Below are 14,768 nucleotides of genomic sequence, written 5' to 3'. Positions count from 1 at the left end.
CAATAGACACAGGCCAGTTTATCATTGTATATATAAAAAGCCATCCCAGACACAAAACACCATTATTCAGGCAAATGGAGGATCACCCCAAAAGAAAGACGCTGTAGCTGTATATCTCATTAGCATAACCACGTGTCCTCAGGAAAAAATTGATGTAGATGTAGAAAAATTTCCCTGCTTCAATTAAGTGTGCCAATTTTGCATGCATACAGAAGATACTTCTTGTGTCTGAAGAACTACTAGTACACAACGATATACACAAACAAGTTAGGGAGATATTAGAAACCCAAGACAACCTTAACTTTTGTTTAGTTTACAAAGCAGCCGAAAAAGCCTGTCTCCTGCTGTCATACTGCAGAGATGGACCTCTGTTTCCCCCAGAAGCAGCGGCCTTTCTGCAGCTCTTTAACATACTCATCAGGGCCTTACTGTCCAGTGGCAGCATGAGCTTTGCTGAGTGTATCCTTCTAGCTCTCACTCAGCGGTGGAGAGACTGCCATGTGTTATCCCAAAACAATTGATTGCATTTCATTGTTTCATCAGTCTATAGCAGAAGAGTTTTTTTTGATGTAGGATAGAGAATTTTGAATATTTGTCTCCAAATTGACAGAATTAAAATAGTTTAGATTTAAAGAAGGATTATTTCTTATCTGTTCATTAATGATTTGGAATCCGTGTCCACATTAGTTAGAATAGAGACTAGTAACATTATTTATTCTCCAAGAGCTAGAATGAGTAAAACAAATAAAAAACTATCACAATCTGCTGCTGTATGTTCTGTTTATAGGGGTGGACCTTCTTCCCCATTTTAGTTATCTGTGCACCATTAGATTGGACATTAGCAAAAAGAATACTATCTAAATCTTTTTGTACCCTTTGCTTTTACTCTCAAAAGTTAATAGCACACTTTTACCACCCTGCTCTACTCTCTCTACACGTTGGTGGACCAGGTACATTTCAAAAAACGGTACACCTTCCTGCTGTAGATTCTTTGATATAACCCAAAGCCATTAGTTCCTCTTTAGAAGATGAATAACATTGACATTTGCATTCATATAAAGCTATGAGGTGTAACCAAAAGTAAATAATTAGTTTCCCTTTTTTCAGTTTTTAGCAGATAGAAGGTATATAATATTGTCTGGTAAAAGAGTAATTCCTTCTCTGTTACCTACCTATGTTTACTGATGAATTATATATTTTATTTTAATATATACCTTATGTATCTAGGAGGCCTCATAAAGATATAACTAACTTCTTTTCACTACTCTGACATTGGACCTTTGATAGACATTGAGGATTATATCTTGTGTTTATTGTGATATAGTTTGTTCCCTGGTTTACAGTCAACTATTCACCGTGAGATGGGACAACAATAAATTTCCATGCAAATAATTGTACTGATTTTTGCATGGAAATGTGGAAGGAATTGGACCTATAGGGAGGTTAAAGTAATGTACCTGTTCCGACTTACATACAAATGAAACTTAATAACAAACCTACATTCCCTATCCCGTACATAACCCGGGGACTACCTGTATTGGATTTAATTTTCGACTTTGCTACCCTTTCTGTTTTCCCTAATAATTAAAGACCTTTATCCATGATAATTATGTATGGATACTCCTTCCACCATTTGTATGTAGGAAGAGACACCACCTGTGAACACTTTTTAGGGGGAAGATGAAAAGAGTCCAAAGATTTTAGAAGAACTTCAACAGCAAACAGCAAAATAACAGCAAGGAGGCCAACAAGAGCGTGGGGTGATAATTGGAATCAGGATGGTGGCAGTCAGGAATTAACTTTTAAAGTATATTTGTCTCTGCTCTGCTATTTGTTGTAACTACAGATCTAAAAAATCACACAGGAGAAAAACGTAAATTCTTACCTTTTTGGCCATAGAACTACAGGCTTGTTTGCTTGAAAATCCATTTCTTGCACGACTTATCACATTTACATGCAGAGCAAGTTGATTTTTATAGTATCAGCAAGGCCTCTGGTTGAGCTGGCATTAGCCCAAAGATATTAGGTTTGGGTTCAAATAAAAAGATGTATTTGATATATTGGTAGTCATATTCGTAACATTATTGTTCTAGTCACCAGACCTGAGTACTTGGTAACCTCATACATACAACATTTTGGTGCCTTCTTTGAAAGTTATGAGTAATGTCATTTTCTCACGTTAAAAGTAGCTGAATTTCTTGCGTGTGGATACAGCAAATATTAAAATTAAGGAGAGGGTAATAGCTGGGGTCTGCTGCAGTGGATATTTGTTACATAGAGTTACAAATATCACTATGCCTTTTCACCCATAGGTATACCTATGGTTGAAAAATTACCAGCATGTACACTGGAACTTATAGTTGCACAAAGCTGGTAATTTGCCTCCTCTCTTTCTCTATAATTATTTAATGTTCGAAAGCCACCCTTAGGATTTGTGTCCTAAGCCCACCAGTGTGTTTGAAAACCCCAATGTCAAAACAGTGTCAATGAAGTCTTGTCCCATAACAGTTACATATTACAGTAAGCAGTTAGTTTATTGTATATAGGGCTTAATATAAGACTACAGGGAGATGTTATACCAGAACAGGTATTGCTTATCCAATCTCCGTTATGCACCACAGTAATGCACAATACTGGGACCTGCCTCTTGCATACCATTTATATATTTTTATACTACTTGGTTAGTATTTTATTTAATATTGAACCAGAACAAGAACCAAGTCAGTAGTCAACTCTATGATCTGTATACTTGCTACAGGTCAGAATCTCAGAGAATACCAATACTACTGGATTAGCATGAGAGCCAATCAGGATTTTCAGGAGAGGCCAACAATTGCAATCGTGATATAATTACAAAGTACAGCTTTCTTTTATTCCTTACTGTTTATTTTACTACACTTAATATTAAAAAATAAGTGTCAGATGGGTAGAACTACAGTTTTGTACCAAACAATTTGTGATTACATGGTTGGCTTTTGTGGAGTAAGACTGGGACAAGTTTGATTGTATATTTTTTGTATTTTTGTTGTTAATAACTTAACATTTTTGTATTACTACTAAAATGAGGACAGCTTTCCCTTTATGTGTTATAAGACAAAACTACCCTACATGTCTTCATTCATAGCTATTAAATCTGATTGATCCTAAAACTTATTAGTGTGCTTATGTTTTTAGGGGACATTTTTGCATTTTGAGGTCTCTGAATTGGCTGGAAACACCCTATCATGATTTAACCATTAAAATGAACCCCTAAACTTTTAGAAAGGATTTAGAGATAAAATACACTGTCATAATAATAAAAAGGAGCCATAATTTTAACCTTAATGCCTCTCAGACCTAATGCTACCTCAACCAAAGCCCTATCCTACTAAAATGATGATTAGACCCAAGACTGCCCATAAGGAACATTTCTGAAAGATTTGTTATACAAATTATCTTTAGAACAAAACAATTTGGATAAGAGATCCTGGTTCCCCATGCTACACTACATATGGGGGGAACTATTTCAGTGTGTACCTAAAAAATCAACCAGTTTGGTTAAAAACTCAAAAGAAAATAAGAATCCACAATAGGAGTTTACTGTAGAATTACTACATTAGAACAAACAGTTGGTCCTCTATTCCAAGTTAATCGTAGAGATTCAAACTATGAAAAAGAAATGTCCAGGTTACTGTTTTATTACAAAACCTTTTTAATTTTCCAGTCAACTGGTTTTCCATTCCAAGGTAGCCTTAACTATCAAACTATTAAAAAGAGATGTTCAAGTCATTAAATGATTACAATATCTTGTAATTTTGCCTATAAACTGGTTTTCCATTCTATCTTAGCCTCAGATATTTAATATATAGATAGAGATGTCGGTGTCACTGTTTTATTACGATACATAGACATTTTGCCTAGCATTTGTTTCAAACATTGTATAATCATTTTCTGATTTCACAATCATAATAAATGGGCGAATTACACAAATTCATAACTTAGTGTCTGTAATTTTTCCTGGCTTTTTTAGAGTTTGAGTCCTTTTTTCCACTGCATTCAAAAGCTTCTTCCTTGGACCAAGTTGTATGTTTATGTTCTGCAGATCTTCATTAGAACATAAAAGAAGAGAATCTAAGTCTATCTTCTCTCTCAAAAGTGTGACATGAAGCTCTAGCAAACCATGAGATTCCAGAAAGACCCTGAGAGGGGAGCTTTCTTCTTCCTCATCTGTTTCCATTTCGTCGTCATTCCAAGCTATATTGATATTTTCGCCATCATCTTCATTTCCATTCTCGGGATCTGCAGTAAACAATGCATCTCTAACTTTCAATATCAGCTGATCTTCAGATGTGAAATTCTCTCCAAAATCAGTATTTGATCCCATTGCTAGGTTCCTCCTGAAAACTATGTTCCCAAGGCCAGGTCGATTAAAAATAGACTGCTTTCCTTCTTGCAAATTAGTATCTTCATTTTCTTCATTGAAAACATCTGTGATCTTGGTACGTTGACCACTACTACTTTCTTCTTTTGCAAGAATGATGTTATTTACTGTGTTTTGATCCATTGTATTTTTATCTTTCTTCTTCATTTTTAGTTGTAGTGTGTCTCTTAATCCTTTGGTCAAATTACCCACTGAAGATGGAGTAGAAAAACGAGCACCAACAGAACCCGACAGGGTTCCTTTTGCTGAGTTGACTGTTCCGGTCTTGTTTCGCGTAAAGCTTTTGTTCATGTGACTCTGGTGTTTGTCCTTGATCTTCTCACACTCCTTGATCTTCCTTTCAGCATCCTTCAAAGCTTGTTCTTTCAATTTAGCTACCCTTTTAGGGTTCAAGGTTGTCTGCTTGTTGGCTGCTTCATCCAGAATCTTAACACAATCCGTGCGACCTTTTAGGTTGGCCACATCTAGTGGGGAATGATGATCATTGTCCAGAGCAAAAATATTTGCTCCAAAATTAACTAGGAAAGCTACACAATTTGCATGTCCTTTCTCAGCTGCGTGATGCAATGGTGTGTTTCCCCAGATGTCACTCTTGTCTGGATCTCCACTAAAAGAGAAAAACATATAGATAATTTGATTACTGTGAAGGTCAAACTTCAAGATCTTTGAGATAAACTAAAAAAGTCATTGACATATCAGCTTTGAAGACAAATTCCGGCACCAAAATATTTGTGGTCATCTGCCATGGTAAATATGAAGGAGTCTCACCAAACTCCCTCTCTCTATGTATATATATATATATATATATATATATATATATACATATCTTTTTCTGGTTAATGTATATCATCTACCTTATATGGAATATTCAGGAATGGACAAACCCAAACTGCTGGAGTAAAAGAAAAAAAAACAGAATCAAAGCAAGATTTTAAGACTAGATATCCAATACCTTGTGAAGATTGGGTGATAAGTGGGTTGGTGAGGGTTAGGAATACATCATCTGCGTATAGTGCTTTGGTAAAGTGTTTAGCTCAGGGGTTCAAAGGCCTTTTCGGCATCCAAGCTCAGGATCACAGCGCCAATATCTAGTTTATTGAGAGCGTCTATAATGTCAATGGTACGTCTTGTTATATCACCTGCTTGACATGTCAAAATAAACCCAACCAGATCTTTGGCTATTATGATAGGTAAATAACTCCCTAAATAGGTGACCGAATCTTTAGTAAAGATTTTCAAGTCATGTGTCAAGTGTTAAGCAAGGCTGATGGGTGATAGCTGGTGGGGATTTGTGGATCTTTGCCTGGTTTTGGAAATACTAAAATATATGAATGGAGCATGGAGCTGGGAATCAGAGACCCCTCCATGACGCTAATAAATAGATTTGTCATATGCGGTACCAGTGTGGATGCATGGGTTTTATAGTAATTGTATGAAAAGTTGTCTGGGCCAGGAGCCTTATGTACAGGTAATTTGTATATGGTAGCTAGGATTTCCACTCCAGAGATGTATTTGTTAGGAGCTTCCAGACTCCTCCAATACCAGAAGGGAGCATCTGTAAAGGTATTCATTATTACATGTATGTAGGTGGGAGGCAATCTCAGCTTGGGAGTCATGGACAGTGGTATAGAGTTCTAAATAATATTCACTAAATATGTTAGCAATGATCTCTGGGTCATATTGAATGCCACTGGTACGATCGTGTAGCGCCATAGTGGGTAATTTGGAAGTTTGCTCCTAAACCATGTGTGCTAATAAGGTGTCTGATTTATTTCCTTTGTCATAATATTTTTGTCTAAGGAACCATAAAGATCGTTTCACTTTATCTAGATCTAGTTGTCTCAATTGGTGGCGGGTTTCCACTTCCACTACCTGACGTAGGAGCCATACGGAGAGAGCTGAGTACAATGACTTCTCAATGAGTATTAGTGAGCTGTGTACGTTGACGTATTTTGTCTTTTTTAAGTTTAAGGGATTCAGATATGTAGTGTTCCCAAATGACTGCCTGATGGGCCTCCCAGATGGTGGATATTTGTGCCCCAGAGTTTTAGTTCTCCTGTAAATACGCATCCAGGGTGCGATGGAAGAGCAGCCTTAGCGGGTATATGTTTTAAGAAGTCATTGAGATGCCAATGACATCTGACATGTGTAGCCTCGTAGTCTGCTGTCAGTGTAACGGGAGCATGATCTGACCAGTTGATTGACCCTACATCAGCGTGTGATGAGGCCCTTTATAAAGGTATATTTACAAAGATATAGTCAATTCTGGTATGAATTGTGCACTAGGGGGTTAAACGGTAATTTGTTTTTCTGAGGGATGGGCTAAACGCCATACATCAAACAGATTGAATTTGTGCATCAACTTACGAAGCGCTGCAGATATCTGGGAAGTGGGGGTGGGTCTAATGGTTGGGGCGGAAGAAAGCCAGTCAAGTGAAGGGGTGTGTAAAATCACCCGCCACTAGCAAATATATATGGGGCAAGGCTGTTGCTTGATTAAGTACACGTTCCAGGAAAGTGAGTTAGGATGAGTTAGGTGCATATATAATACACATAACCTCATCTTTTGTCCCTAGCTGTCCTTGCTTGATATAATGACCTTCTGAGTCTATGACCGATTTGGTGGGGGTATATAAGGTATAGGCATGGATGAGTATAGCAACCCCCCTTTACATTCTGTACTACAGACAAGGAACAATAAAACTGTGCTACATTCAGGAAGTCCAATTAATTTATCTTTAGACTTTGTACAATGTACTCTTATATTCTGTAATTTTATTCACAATATCTTGGGGACTGGTTGCAAGTTCTGTATGGTGCATACTCCATCTCTAAGGGTTCAAGTTATAAAACAGGGAATCAGACATTCCCCCATGGGAATCTTCCAGGTCCATGTGTTTCAATAGCAGAAATGTATCCCCATGAAGGAATGTTTGAGAAAATGGCAGATTCCCTGTTTTATAAATAAAGCCCTAACCTTTGGAGCACAAAGAACTTAGAAGTAGGGAAGACTTCATCTGCAATTGACCTTGGGGACTGATTGCAATTTATGTATTATGCATCTTCCCACTCATGGCAACCCAAAGCCAGGATACTAAACATCCAAAATATCATAAATGTTAAAATACAAATGAATGTTACCATGTAGATATGCTATGTCACTCAGGTGAGTTCAGATGGAAAGTGGTATTGTCTAATTGGATTGCTCTTTAAAAAAACAAAAAAATAAATGTATTTAAACTTCTTGTTTTACGTTTATTCCCAAAATCCTAGGTGCTTTATTATGCAATGATCTCCCAGCTTCCAAAGTTGACCTCTTGTACACCTACCCCTATCAATTATGTGATCTCATAATCTAATAGGCAGTCACGGGTAGATAGAGGTAGACTTGAGCTTGACCATTCACACACATTTTCTTGGGATATTCTGAAGATAAATATCACTTTTGTTTTTTTTTCACTTTTGGTTTTGAAGATAATTAATCACTTTTGGGTTTTTTTCTTGCTCCCTCTAGTATAAGGTAGACACTGACATACCAACAGGTGGGTTACAGGTAGTAAATGCTACAAGACTAATCTCCATGCTGTGACAAACTTTTGTTTCTCTGAGAACTTTTGTCACTTCAGATCCCTTATTGCAGAAATCTTGCTAGTTTATATTTATTAACTGGAATAGGCTTTACTGCTCATATGACAGTCACAACTTTTCTGCAAGGATGTGTTGCTTGCTTACCTAACATTCACCACAAGTATGAATGTTTCCAATGATGGCACCTGTAACATTCATTTACTCTGATATCCTTTTTATGGAGTTTGCTTATTTAGATCTTTGATCAGCTTGTACCAAAATCTCCTACAGACAGTTATTACATGTAAAGCATGTAGTACATAAATTAGTAAAATAATGCCATATTTGTTTCATTTGATCTACTGTACATATAGCATGTAGATTAATATGAATCTCAAAAACAGTAGAATGTCCTTTACGTACCTGATCAAAGCAGTCAATTATGTAGCAGGTGCATCACAGTGCTCATAAAGACAAATAAATCATATGGATATCAATGAATTGAAGAAGAGTAACCACTAATAACACTTGTTAACATGGTTATAGATAGTAGGCGTTTATAATATAATCCATATAAATAAAATCAATTTATATTGGTTAGAAAAAAAAATATTGATGTGCTTTAAATCCACTAAACTATTTTCCAGCCTGAGTTGTCCCCATTAAAATACAGAACTGTTCATGTATCCATAACAAATGGATGGTATTCGGTGGTCCATCTACAGAGAACCTTAGCCAAGTTTATTACACTGTTTAGGGTGTTAGGTCAATAAGGGAAGTAAAGGCTTACAAAATAAAGTTGGAGATCAATATATTAGAAAGTGTTTCTCAGAAAACCAATGGTGCACAGAAGTATGCACAACATTATTTTAGGGGGGAGGGAGGAATGCACTGTTATAAATACATTTACTCATGTTTTCACACATATATAGAACCAAATATTTACATCTTGCAATTGTTTAATTTGTTTCTATCATCCAGACTGCGAGTAAAACAATCCAGGATGAACCTCATTTCTGCCCCCTGCTCCATATTCTATATGGCTGGGAGACATTGAAGCCACTGAAATGATAACCCCAAGCTTACTAATAATCGAGTACAGAAAAACCTCAACAGCAACCCATAAAGGAATATAAATCTTACAGGGGTTCAAGCCCTTCAATACTCAAAAAATGGTTATATGTGGTAATATATTACACAGACTCCCTGTCCAGTAATACATTTTTAACAGGAAGGGAAGCAAGATGAAATCTAACTAATAGAGCCATCAATAGCAGTACATTCAATGTCATTCACTAATGCTTGCAACATTTTAGGGATCAACTAAAGGTTCCTGTATGAGGGTCTAAATAAGAAACCAATCAAGTTACTATGTGATGCACAAGCCCTATTAATACAATGGAGCAAGTATACCTTGAGGTTGCCCATACCCTCTTAAGGCTAATTTCATATGTGGGATGAACTGCAGTGGTCTGCTGTGGACTAGACTGGGGTCCTAAACTCTTCCATACAAGTGAATAGGGGTGATTGGTATGATTTTGAACTTCATAGCAATAACATTTTTTTTAGGTACTACTTAAAAATTACCCAGTCAAAGTGTTTCCCTGGTTTTTCCACCATCTGTTTCAGGGGATGCGGAGGGATAGGGGACATGGAACATATTTGGTGGTCTTGCCCGGTGGCACAAGAGTTCTGGAGAAAGGTATTCGAACTTCCCAACCTGGTGGTACAAACTTCTCTTCCCCTTAGCATGGAGAGCACCCTATTGAGCAAAATTGATATACCATTGCCGAAATACAATTTTGTAATTATCTGCTTCTAGCCGGTAGAGACACACTGGCCCGGGCCTGGAGGTCACCATCAATACCAATGACCCCATAATCAGGGAAATTAAATTGGATAATGGTGAATGATAAACTCACTTGTACTATTAATTAGACCCCACATGCCTTTGAACTCGCCTCGGATCCGTAGATCGCACATTGTTCCTCGGCTCAGTCTCCTTCTTAATATATGGACATCCTCCTCCCAAACTAACTTCTTTTCTCTATTATTTGATTGAGGGGTCGAGCAATATTACAGAGACTGCCTAGATTTTTTGAGATATATTTATTTGCTGGTAATTCAAGAAATATTCTGTAAACCTGATGTGTTCTTTATGTTAAAACAATACCTGTTTACTTTCAGCTGTTGTATACAATTCACATTTTCTATTTTATTGAATAAAAATATAATAAAATAAATATGACCCAGCTAGCTTCTGTTTGTATTGATATAAAGGGGGGTTATAGGAGGCGAATAATTAAACAGATGCGAGTAGGTATGCTAGTTGTTTGTAGAGGTGCATTTATTGATTTTTCAATGTACATATATTTGTATCATATTGTAAATATATACCTGGAACTTTTCTATGTGAACTGGTCTACTACACCACCCATTTTCTTTACTTTGTTGGCAAAAAAACAACCACAAAACGTAAAACAAAAAGCCAATAATATTAAGAACAACATAAAGGCAACAATGAAGGTTGATTGCACAAAGAGGTAGCTATCAGAATTTAACAACAGTTTGATCTCCAGATGGTCTTGCCAACACACATTGCCAGGCATAAGTCATAATGGCATAGGCCATGCGAGTGCAATGTGTGTTGACACAACTTTTTATTGTGTTCTTCTTATTATTGTCTTCTTGTCTTGCATTTTATTTTATGTTTGATTTTATAGTCAGCTGTTACTGTCAGGAAGCAAGTTTAAAGAAATAGTTTGAAGTAGAACAGTAAAAACTATATTCTTTTCTTGTTAAGGAAAAGACATAAAACCTTTAGCAAATTTAATTACATCTATTTACCATATAACAAATAAATGGATGCATTTTAAAGCTGAAATCCTATCCTATTTGGGTTACACAGTTGTACAGGCTTCTCTCGAGAAATTGCTTACTTTGATTTCACTGCACACTGTGAGGTTTTTGCCAGTCTGTAAGACAAGTTTCAATAAATCAGATGAAGCCCACCTAGTTCCTTGCTTGAGAAAATCCATCATAATCTAGCCCTTTTCTTTCCCAATAATGTACAGACATTGGATTTTTTTCACCCAAGATGGACATTTGTAATGGTCCCAGGCAAAAAAAATAGTATCTGCACAGCTTTCCCCTTATGATGTTCAGTGATCTATCCCATAAGAATACCAAAATATGACAGCAAAGGGCTGTACTGTTTTCTATGGGAAGGACACAGCGGGGCACCTCCCACTCGTCCTCCCCTTCAAGAGAACAAACAGTGCTATTTTTCCACTGTTACTGCAGTCACTAATATCAGATTTCAGTGACAATGGTTTAAGCTTGAGCCTGGTGAGGAAAGAGTAAATTTGTGTTAGATTTCCTCCAGCCAGGCAAGCTTCATTCTTTGTCCATCCCCATCATTTATTAGATTTCAGTACTTTCAAGCATGCAGGCTCAGCATTACACGCAGCATTTCAAAGTTACATAATTACATAGTAAGGTGAAAAAAAGACATATGTCCATCAACTTCAACCCCTAGGGAAACAAAATATCCCAGATATAAAACCCTATAAGACATAGTTGGTCCAAAGGAAGGCAAAAAAAAAACCCTGGTACAATTTGCTTCAACAGGGGAAAAAACTAAGAAGAACTTAAATAAATGGTATGAGACATTTTAGTTCATCTATAAGCTGCAGGATGTTAAGAAGTATTTGTGTTAATGTTTTACTACATGCAGATGTTCTTTGTACTGTTATGTGTTATGTCTTTCTACTGTTTGTGTAAGATATTCTTGACATTTCTTGTGCTTTACAATGTGCAATCTCCTCAACAATATATTGTCAAACTGGCATGCATAGCAGGGTAGTAGAATGAGCAAAGATCATATCCAAAGTTCAATGTCACATAGTTATTAATCACTTCATATTTTTTTAGCTGTCACCACTGTGAACAATTGCCGATAGGTTTGGCTAAATGTTGCATATTGTACTTCACATCATTAAAGGACCAATGATCCTAAAATGAAATAAGTTATCTCATGTGAAAGGGCCAAGGGAAATATTTACAGCCATTAATATAAACTTTTCTCTCTCTGCAAGAACTGAGTTATCTGAATGTCATGTAGCTATGAGGTTGATGTGCATACACAGTTTAGACTGTTCTCTTGGAAAAGTAAATGATCACACTGCATGGAATAGTGAATGAGATTAGGCATGAGACCTCTGGCGTTCCCACAAAAAGTTCCTCAAACTTCCAATGGTTCTGCAAAATTTTGGCAAACCGATTTCGCAAAACCATCGGAAGAGGAAATTAAAACAGGAGGATTCCCACAGCTGCATTCAGCCCTGGGAACCCTCTTGTTTGTGATCCCTGGGGCACTAGAGGTTAATTAACCTCTAGTGCCCGGGGATTGCAGAGGATATCCAGGGCTGCATCATGCAGCCCTGGAAATTCTCTGCGATCCCCAGGCACTAAATCGCACACTCTTCTTAATTAATGCAGCCACACATTGGTATCTGTAACATTTGTTACAGATACAAATGTATCATTTGTAAGATACTTATATTACAATATCAGGAGGTTCTCCTGTGCTGGGCATCTTCTCAATGATTGCAGCTGTGGCTGCATTCATTGAGAAGAGTGTGCAATCCCCAGGGCACTAGAGGTTAATTAACCTTTAGTGCCTGGGAAATCCTCCTGTTCGGCGAGAGCCCAATCTCTCTGCCAAGGCCGGTAAGCGAGAAAAGCCCCATTCGCCGCAAATCTAACTTAATAACTTAGTGGTCCCTAAGTGGTGAAGTTCTGCTGAATTCTACCATTCAATCATGTATGAGCCAAAACTATGTTTTTTAAATTTTTCTTTCCTTGGGATTATTCTTTGCAAAGTGAATTTCCACTGCATTTATGAAACTAAATAAAATTCATTAGCTGAGTGATAAATTCATTTGCTGATGTTGTTTACTCATTCCTCCAAATTTTTGAGATAGGAAAGATGTACTCCTGCAAGTATTTTGCTCTTTTTTTTATGGATTTTTTTTAAAAGGATTAAGGCTTCATACACATGTAGAGATCACAAAAGATCATTTCCAGCAACAGAAGAGTGACATATGAATGAGCGATGTACACGCAGCACCCATTCTATTTAATGGGAGAACGACCAACACCATGCTGTACTCTTCTCCATTGACTTGTACAGCACTCATTCCCTGTTGGTCATTCAACACGTATATATAGGGTGAAAATCATCTGACATGTGTAAATAGCCTAAGACCCCTTTTAGGTTATTTTTGCATTATGTGCTCTAATAAGGAAGAATTGTCTTCACATTCTGTCTTACAAGCATGTATGTGAGAGAAAACTTACTCAAAGTGGAGGAAATCCAATATTTGACTGCTAAATCCATCGCCAACTGGGACAGGAAGTGAGGGTAACTCTCACAATAAAAAAACTGATAGAAATTCTAAATCTATCTAGGTGTCTATTGATCTATCCAGAAGAAGTTTTATCTCCACTTTAACACTTAAGTTAAAAAATATACATTTCAGGTAAATTACAACGACCCAAAATAGTTTTGGAAAAAAAGCAAACAGGTAAATACAATGAAATAAACCTGTTCCGTTTTCTCAATAATACAGTCCCATAAAAGAGTAAATTATTAAATCAGTTAGCATTTTTTGCAGTTATTTAACATAATTCTTCCTCAAAATTTGGAATCCAGGCCTGAATGAGAATTGTCTCTTCAACAAATGACACTCTGGGGCCTATTTAAAAGGCACTGACTGACTTTCCCATTCCCTAGTAGATAATCAATTACTGCTATTGAAGCACATGGACCTGGAAGATTCTCCACCAGGGAATGTTTCAGTAAATATCATTAAGACTGCTTTATAAATTGAGCTCTCTATACTTTTTCTTACATATTAACTGAATAGGAGGTAATTCTGGACTAAATGTTCTTACTTTTAATATATTTTACTCAAGAAATAATGAAACTTATTTCATAATGATAAATCTGATTACCACCTATCTGCATAAACCCGGCAGTAATTTATATTTAGAATTGGGATCATTTAGTGTTTTTTAATGATTTGTAGATAATGTGTCAACTTACCCGCGGTTGCACACAACCTCCAAGACGTCCAGATGCCCATGATAGGCTGCTAAGAGAAGGGGAGTCATTCCATCTCCATCTGTTGTATTTAGATCCTTTCTAGTGGCTTCTTTCAGAATATCCAGATAGCCGTCTATAGCAGCTTGGTGGTACCTGGTGGACATTTTCAACGTCTGCTATGCTTCAGCTGTACTCTTACACAATCTCTAGCAGGAAATGGATTGTAGAGCAGCACCATAAGGCTGGCTGATTAATTATTACACACTGAAATGGCTAATTTAATACAGCAGGATTGGGAGCAAAGTCCCTATAAATGACTTTAACACAGGGAGGAAACCTTTCTAACTGCAGCACATGTGAAGAGGCTCCGAATGATTCATCAAGTATATGATAAAAGCAGAACAAAGTCCTTTCAATAATTGGAGTTTAGCCTGGAATGTATATGGAAATAATAATGTATAGTTGTTGTGTTAGAGACAAGAAAATCATCACTGAATGTTTAGGAAAAGTAAAAAAATATGCATACATGTATACCACAACACAAGTTGGGTTATAACAGTGGTTGCCAATTCGCCAACTTGCGGGCCACAATTCAATAAACATTAAAGATGTACATTTGAAACTAAAACAGTTTTAGTTTAAAATTAAATTAAAATGTTTCGGTAACATAGT

At 36.7% G+C, this 14,768-nt stretch overlaps 1 protein-coding gene across 1 annotated transcript; it reads right to left on the bottom strand.

Moving 5' to 3' along the window:
• Positions 1–3,556: 3,556 nt before the first annotated feature.
• ANKS4B (ankyrin repeat and sterile alpha motif domain containing 4B) lies at positions 3,557–14,285 on the bottom strand. Its single transcript, XM_072416858.1, has 2 exons — positions 14,097–14,285; positions 3,557–5,027 (listed from the first exon to the last, which is right to left on the bottom strand). The coding sequence occupies exons 1-2, from the start codon at positions 14,258–14,260 to the stop codon at positions 3,971–3,973; spliced, it is 1,221 nt and encodes a 406-aa protein (XP_072272959.1). The 5' UTR covers positions 14,261–14,285; the 3' UTR covers positions 3,557–3,970.
• Between the last annotated feature and the right edge of the window lie 483 nt (positions 14,286–14,768).

The sequence above is a fragment of the Pyxicephalus adspersus genome, chromosome 7 (assembly GCF_032062135.1).
Source record: "Pyxicephalus adspersus chromosome 7, UCB_Pads_2.0, whole genome shotgun sequence".
Lineage (NCBI taxonomy): Eukaryota > Metazoa > Chordata > Amphibia > Anura > Pyxicephalidae > Pyxicephalus > Pyxicephalus adspersus.
Note: the sequence above shows the minus strand (reverse complement) of the source record. Positions and strands in the feature narration are given on the sequence as shown.